At 53.3% G+C, this 7717-nt stretch overlaps 1 protein-coding gene across 1 annotated transcript in view; it reads right to left on the minus strand.

The window, feature by feature from the left end:
• LOC109524738 (protein sidekick-2-like) overlaps positions 1-7246 on the minus strand; it is an 89669-nt gene extending 82423 nt beyond the window's left edge. Inside the window, 1 exon segment of the mRNA XM_019884801.1 lies at positions 6875-7246. Within this exon segment, the coding sequence (XP_019740360.1) occupies positions 6875-7046 (172 nt within the window). The 5' untranslated portion in view covers positions 7047-7246.
• Between the last annotated feature and the right edge of the window lie 471 nt (positions 7247-7717).

Raw genomic sequence — 7717 nt, forward strand, 5'->3', positions numbered from 1 at the left:
TTTTTTTTTTTGCTCAAGTTGTCTTTGTGTTGTCTAAATGTTTACGTGGAACAGCTTGAGGGGGTTTTGCAGACGGACGCATGGTGCAAGAACGCCCGCCGCCGAGGAAAACAATTCCTCCTCTCCTAAGGATGAGAGTAATGACACCATTTTCAGAGTGCTTCTTCGAGTGACGCATTGATGAGGCAGCGCAACGTCTTTCCTCCCTTGTCGAGATGTTATTAGACAAATCAAATGAGCGGAGACACTTTGCTTTGTGCCCCCCCCCCCTCAGTCCCTTCTCCACAATATGTTGGAGGTAATTTCCTCTCTCTGCTACTGCTTCTCTGAGACTTTTGTTCCCGATCGCGGGAGAGTTGCAAACGTATTTGTTTTGAGAGCGATCGGCCTTCCTTCAGGCACGGCGAGAATTGATATGGGAGCTGAAACCCCACGCTGACCGCCCCCCCCTGACCTCGGTGTTGGCCTTTTTCCTCCACGCTCGTCAGCAATCAGCACACATACACAAACAGCGCGACGAAAACGCACTCAAGCGTTGAACGACACCATACTTTGGTGCCTTGAGATACAAGTTTTGTTTGTTCCGTGACCAAGTTTGTCGCTCCAAACATGTGCGTCTGAAATCCTGAATGGAAATGCCCCCTCCCCGTGCCCTCTGACACTACATCATGAACGAGAATACTTGTCAATGGCAGTGAGTGAGTTAATAAGCACCGTCGATGATTGCACTCGATACAAACGGTGAGCACGAAGAATGAGAGCCGGTTGAAGGCTTCACGGGGTCGCGCCTGCTGCTTTGCCTGCCTTGGCCACTAGAAGTCTCGATCACACACTCATGCAGAAACAAACGAAGCGGCGGACGACGATTTTACAGTCTAACCTCTTCTTTTATCCTAAATTCCATGTTCATGTTTTCTAGAAATGTTCCGACTGCATTGTCGGCCGTAGCTGGCGGCCATTTTATTGGAAAGGGTGACAACGAACTACCGCTGGAAGGTCCGCCCGCATTCGTCCAGTCCCTCGAGGCACGTTGGCAGCGGGTTCGAGCGTCGCCACAAAGCGCCGCTTGCGCGACGTTTGCGTTTTCCTCGCTCAGCTTTGAGCTGTGCCAAGTGACAAGAAAATAAGAAGGCAAGCGCAAGCAAACCCCTCCGCGGCGAGCGACAAATTCAGCAGCCGGCGTCGCTAATGTGGCAGAATGACGGACGCGCGGTACGAGGCGCCGCCATTTGCGCTTCCGCCATTATCAGAAGCTGTCGGGCCATTGTTGGGCAAAGCGCGAATGCCGAAAGCCTCCGCTTACTTGCAGTTCATTTGATTCCATTTCCATGATGAACGACGTCGAGAGTTTTGCTGCTTGGCTAAGCCAATGAAAGGCCTCCTAACGCTAAGAAGTGTTGACAGCGCAGCAGCCGTATTGTTCCTCCGCAATTAGGGGGATCGCAATCATTTGTCACCCTTAAACAAGTCGGGAGCACCGCTTCCTTTTCGGATGCATTCCAGCCGACCGCCCCCCCCCCGCCTTTCTTTTCATTCATTCATTTCCACGCTTGCCGCCTGCGAGCCCCGAGAGCTATTTTTCATTTTATTTATTTTTATTTTGGACCGATTCCTCGGCGAACCGTCGCGCCTTGGTGGATTACAGCATCCCAGATGAATATACACGCGGCGACGGCGTTTCAGACAGCGAGAGACCGATCGAAGGCAGGCAAGCAAGCGAGCGGGCTGACAGGGGGAGGCCGGCGTGGAAGACGCACAAGGTTGGGGAGCTGATTTGGGAGTCGCGCCGCCGCTGCGTTTCACCTGAGGCGTAGCGAGCCACTTGCCGCTCTTTGCAGCCGGGCGGAAGGGAGAAAGAAAACAGGCACTGGAGCCCAACGTTCCAGCCGCTAGCTGTTCCCGGAGCGGTCAACGTCTACAATGAAGCGCAAACGGCGGGGAGGGTAAAGAGTGCACGGCAACCGCATTCAGGCCACCTTAAAAAGCGTTGGCTTCAAGTCCCGCAAGGCAGGTCGCTCGCTCCCAAGTGACGCCATTTGGAAACCGGTCGCGGCGGCGCTAAGGGAAATACCGTACAGACGGGCAGCTGCATATCCTTCCACTGGAATGAGCTCGACGGCCTCAATCAGGCTCTTTCGAAATGTTGCGAAACCGGACGCGCTCTCCCAAATGGAGAATATTCATTTCAGCGCTCCTGCTGCACTCATTCATGTGACGCCGCCCCCGATAAATGACTGCTGCCCTTTCGAAGGGAAGCAGCAGGGAATGTTTATTTTCCAATTCCAAGTCGATTTAGCGGCCAAACTGTCACAGTGTTCCCGTGTCACGCGGACGCGCGTGGCGGCACACGCTGTGGACACGTTCTGAAGGCAAGATTTCAATTGCCAGGTGCGGAAAAGAAACTCCGAAACAAGGCTGCTGTGCAGCATTTCAACCAGACACAACGCGGAGTCTCACACCCCCCAGTTGCGTTGGGCCCCCTTGTCGCTTGCTCAGGGCTTGTTTTGGTTTTTTTTTTCCAAATCCATCCCTGCTGGGAGGACAGTTTGGGGCTGTTTTGCCTCACCCCCATCCTTAGAGATATTTTTTGTTTCATCTACTTTGTACGAAAGTCGCTGCACTGCCGAGCGACTGGTCACACTTGCCGTTCTGTCTCCACCGGTCGGTCATTGTTTATTTTGGAAAGGGTCTCTCGAACGGGCCGTAACGGCGACGTGACTTTTGGCGCTCGGTAGCGGTGACATGCAATGACCATGAATCCCATTCAATTCCAAATGTGGATCAATCTGCCACACCATCGTAGGCCATCATCAAGTCGTCAAGAGCTACTGTACAGCAACATCGCGAGACGGTGTAACTGCGGTACGTTATAGGACGGCTAGTTCCCAGCAAGTCTGGAACCTTGAGCATCATGTCTGAAATCAGGCCGCTGGGGGCCGCCGTGCCACGGAGGGATGGTCTATTTGTAGGCGTGCAAGCGCGTTCTATGACTCGGGCTCGGGTTCCCGCGGGCGTGGGCGTGTTTCATCAGTCTTTGTTGGAACGAGGGGATGCCTCTCATTCCAGTCAAACTGTATTCGATTTCTCTTGATGGAGCGCTATAATTTTTGCACCCATTGAATCCACCCCCCACCCCCACCCCCATCCGGCTGCGGGTGCCTTTGCCAGTCCGTCGGCGTGCGTCATCGTGTACAAGAATGATGATCCGCTGCCTGCATTAGGGGCGGGCAGTTTTAATCACAGGCGGATTGCGAGTGTTTTAAACAAATGCTTTTTTGGTGTGTAAGCACGCTGGATTATCATAAGATTTACAGATTTGGAAATGGCTGACAGCTGTCAGGCTGCATAATAACGCCGGTCCAGAAAATGATGGCAGCAGCCGGTTGGCGGCATGTCGATGCGGCGATGGAGATTAAAGCTCAATTGACGGGAACATAAGCGCCGCCGAACATGCGCGCGCGCGCGCACTGGGCGCTTGGCAAAGGGATGGTTTTGACGCCGTGGAGGTTCGAGGAGAGACACACGTCGCCGAGATGTGGAGAAAGACACGACCTCACGCCATTCCGTGATCCGAACCGGGGCCGAGACTGAGCGTCGAGGTTTCCCCACTGACAACCGTGACGACAGATGAAACACGTGGAAACCTTTTTGTCCTTAACGGGCGCCATTTTCCTCGGTAAAGGCGTAAAGTGAGGTGCCGCAGGTCGACACGAGTCGGGGACAATTACGTGTACGTACCGCTCGTTTTTAACGAGGTGTACGAGAAGCATTAAAGTAAGTAACCCGCTGGACGCATTCTGAGACTTGACCGCGATTTGTCAGCCGAGCATTAAAAACGAGAGATCGTCCGGCCAGTGATGCCTTTTTGCTATGTGATCCGACTTCGGAGGTTTTCACAGTAGGAGTCGTCGTTAGGCTGATTTTTATTTGTTTTTTTTGTTTTGTTTTGCACGGTATGGCGGTAGCGAACTCAACTCAAAGCGGATCACGAAGAATTCTCCAAAAGGGCCTTTGTTGCCACTCCCAGTTGAAGTTTACTGTCAAAGCAAACATCAAACGGTTCCATTTGTATTTCAAGGAAAAAAAAAAAACCCGACACACACACAACTTGGTCTTCTGCTAGCTCAATTCTAACTCACATGCAATGGCACAGACCGGCTGACGAAAAGCATCGATAGCCGCGGTGTTCCACCGGATATTTGAACGCGTGGAGCGGCGTACGGCACACAACAACAAGCACAGAGCGGGCGTACGCTGGATATGTTTTACGCTCGGAGAAAAACGTCCAATACTACGACAGCTTACTGAGTCACCGGCACGAGTTGTGACGGTCCCGTTTTATGCTAGCAACTATCATGGACAAATGCAGTAAAAGGGTAAGAACGGAAGTGGAACTGGAAAACACACTCGCAGAGCTTGTCGGAACCCACTGGACTGCTCAATGGAGTCAACTTCACGTGAGGCGGCTTTCAAAGCCAAAGGCAACTTGAATTCATTTGAATTGCATCAGCGCTGCTGTTCGGGTGAGCAAGGCACTTCAAATGGGCGGCCGCTCGGCTGTCCTCGTGTCGACAATAGCGGCTATGGACGGAGATGGTCACAGCCCTTCGTCCAGAAGGGAAAAAAGAGGCTTTACATTTATGGCCTACAAGTGTTTTTCACCCAAATATTTACTCGAATTATGACTCGGCGACCGCATTGCGTATGTCAGTCCCAAATTCTGGTTAGGCCGCCCGCATACCTACGGAACTCAGTGGCGAATCGAGACCTGCGATCGACGACGGAGCGATCGAGTTACTCTGCGTTTCCCACAATGAGTCAGGCGAACCGCCCGCCCGCCCTCACATCTAATCGCTGGCACGTGGACGAGGGAGGGGGACTTAAGGAGTCTCACAATGGCCCGCTGCGAGGCGCTTAAGGCAAGACAAACATGGCGGGCCCCGTCGGCCGCCCTCTGGAGCGTCGACGGTGCCAGACGCAGTCGGAAGCTGCAGGAAAACAAGCACAGGCCACCTCAGGCTCCTCGGGGGAGCGCGCCGCCCCTTCCGGTGCCTCATTTTTGCCATCCCTGCTCCCAAGGAAGGAGGTCTCGCTGACTTGAGGCATCGCCATTTTGCATTGGCAAACATGCATTGCCCCCGAGGAAGAAATCTGCGCACCTCTGAAGCAGATAAGATCTCCGTGACTGAAGCGGAAGTCGTGACCGTGTGAGCGCAGAGGGAATCCTTCTGCCAGGAAGGACCAGACAGAGAGCTGAATGGCAAAGGGGGGCATGCGAGCGAACCGAAAAGATGCAAAACGGATCCGCTTTATGGGGAAGAAGGCAAAAAACCCTGTCAAGTCGCTCAGAGGCACGCAACAGTTCCTCACTGGCGTGTTACCTTCAAAAAAAAAAAGGGGGGGAGGAGGAAAGGATGGTAATAACGGCGAGAGGAACTGTGCCCTGAATATAAAAGAGACGCCTGAGACTCCTTTCGGATAAGGTTGGGAGCACTTTGGAGCCGTGCAACCTGCTCAAAGACAAACAAGCAAAGGGATTATGCCGCTTTTAGCTGCGCCGAGAATGGCAGCGGCAAAGAAAATGAGGGGAAGGCACAGACAAGCCACCTCTTGTCTGAATGGACTAATATATGCTCCGGCCGGCTCAGAAATGAAATGCGCGGCTGTCTCGCGGGTCTGCCACAATTCCCCTTTCGAGTCAAGGCGTCACGTAGAACGTACGGGTGGAAACGTGCGCGGTGGAGCGCAACCGCTTCCGTGGCGCAAACTCCCACTTCGATTTGGAATACGGGGCGGTTCTTCTCTTCTCACGTACGGTCCCAAAAAAGCCAAACGCGCACACTTGCGTGTTGATCCTCGAACAGCCAGTGAGGGTCCACTGGAGGTCCAAACGAGCGTACGGGCCCGCAGCCTCAACAAACTTACCTTCACTTCTGGCAACCGCTGCAAGCGAGGTTCATTTTGTTGTACTTCACCTTGATTTTCCCTCGCACTGAGTATTGCTCAAGAGAGCAGGGCCGGAAATGACCCGAGCGGCATGCCCATTTGAGATTTCATTACCTCTCCGTGCTCACGAAGCGCCGCTCGCAGTTCGTGTTGTCACATCCACATCCACCGCCCGTGCGTAATGTAGTCGTTGATTCTGAGACGCCTTGCTTCAAGATTGCTCATCAGGCAAAATCCAATCTAGTTTTCAAATAATAGCCCCCCCCGCTTCATTCGCCCGGAGTTGTACGCGCGCAATATTCCGGCCGCTTCTGCGAGGCCATTAAGGTGGCCTCTGGGCAGAAAGCGAGGCTCCATCTACAATCGGAGCGACGCTTTATTGAGCTTTCTCGCTGAGAAAACGGCTTTGTGGCCTTTATAGATCTCACGTGAGCAAAAAAAAAAAAAAACCTCAACGAAGCAAAACATTATTTTAAGCAATCGAGGAATCTAATGTTGACATTGTGAAACAGGCTGTGAATATGATTTTAGGAAGGGGGAAAAAAAATCTTTTTCGACTGATGAATGACCACGCTCAGCGGCCGCTTCATTCGGTACGGCTCCCCCTCAAATTGAATGGTCAACAACGTTTAATGGTGAGAGTGGCATTCATTTTGGCTCATCTGGTTGGTGACATGGGAGGGGCAAAATATTAGGGAGACCTCAGGGAGTGATGCAGCGCACTCCTCCACCAGCACCTTTCGAAAGCTCTTTGGTATTTGTTGCACTTTTGCATTCAATCGCAGCTCATTGGATTGGGCAGCTGTGCGAGCTTTTCGGTGGAGTCTCGCCTGGCACAAGCAGCATTTCCAAACTTCATTTGCATCCGGCAAAACACTTTCGTTACAAAAATAAAAATGTTCACAAAAAAAAAAATTGCACATTTTACCTTGAGCCCGGGCGCAGGAGCACATCGCCGAGAGCAGAATCCAACAGGAGATCCGCACCTTCCTGACCCGTCCAGACGCCGCCATGGTCCGCCGCTGCGCCTCCACCGCCGCCGCCGCCGTCGCCGTCGAGCCCCCGGTGCGCTTGCTTCCGCGTCCCCACTCAGGAAACATGTTGCTCCGGGGCACGCACGCACGCACGCGCTCCCCGGGGAGAGAGACAAGCGTCCCGGTTGGTGCTTCTGTTTCTGTCGCTTGATGCCGCTGCGCCGTCGCCGGTGCCGCCGCCGCCGCCGCCGCTGTTGCTCTTGTGCGTCAGACTGGCGATGAGGGAGAGAGACCCGGCTTTCGCGCGCGCGCACGTACACGCACGCGCACACATCCAGTGTGCGCTCAAGGTAATATCAGAGTCAGGTGCGACGTGCAGTACAAATGCAGTTGAGAGAGGTCCAATCAACACGGACATCCACCCGACGGCAGTCCAAGTCACCGCTGCCTGCAAATAGAATCCTCTTTGCGTTCGATTCAAATCGCCCAGATTTGACAGTATTTCACTTGAAGACCAAATCTTCCCGATCCCACTCGTCGTACTTTCTGTGACGTCTTGTAACGTTCAAACTTGGCTGCCGAAGGCGGGGCGACGCGCGAGTCACCATCGCATGAACCGCAACATAGTCATTTGATTGTGCTTTTAAGTGTCAGCTTCCAACCTGAGGTGAAGAGCAACGAGTTCCCTTTCCCATTTCTCCGGGCCAACAATGCGTCATCGTGCACTTCGATGCACTGGAGGTGCATTTGATGAGGGTCGGATAGCCACGGAAGCTCTGTACGCTACTGCCCCCAAG

The sequence above is a fragment of the Hippocampus comes genome, unplaced genomic scaffold (assembly GCF_001891065.2).
Source record: "Hippocampus comes isolate QL1 unplaced genomic scaffold, H_comes_QL1_v1.1 scaffold46, whole genome shotgun sequence".
NCBI lineage: Eukaryota > Metazoa > Chordata > Actinopteri > Syngnathiformes > Syngnathidae > Hippocampus > Hippocampus comes.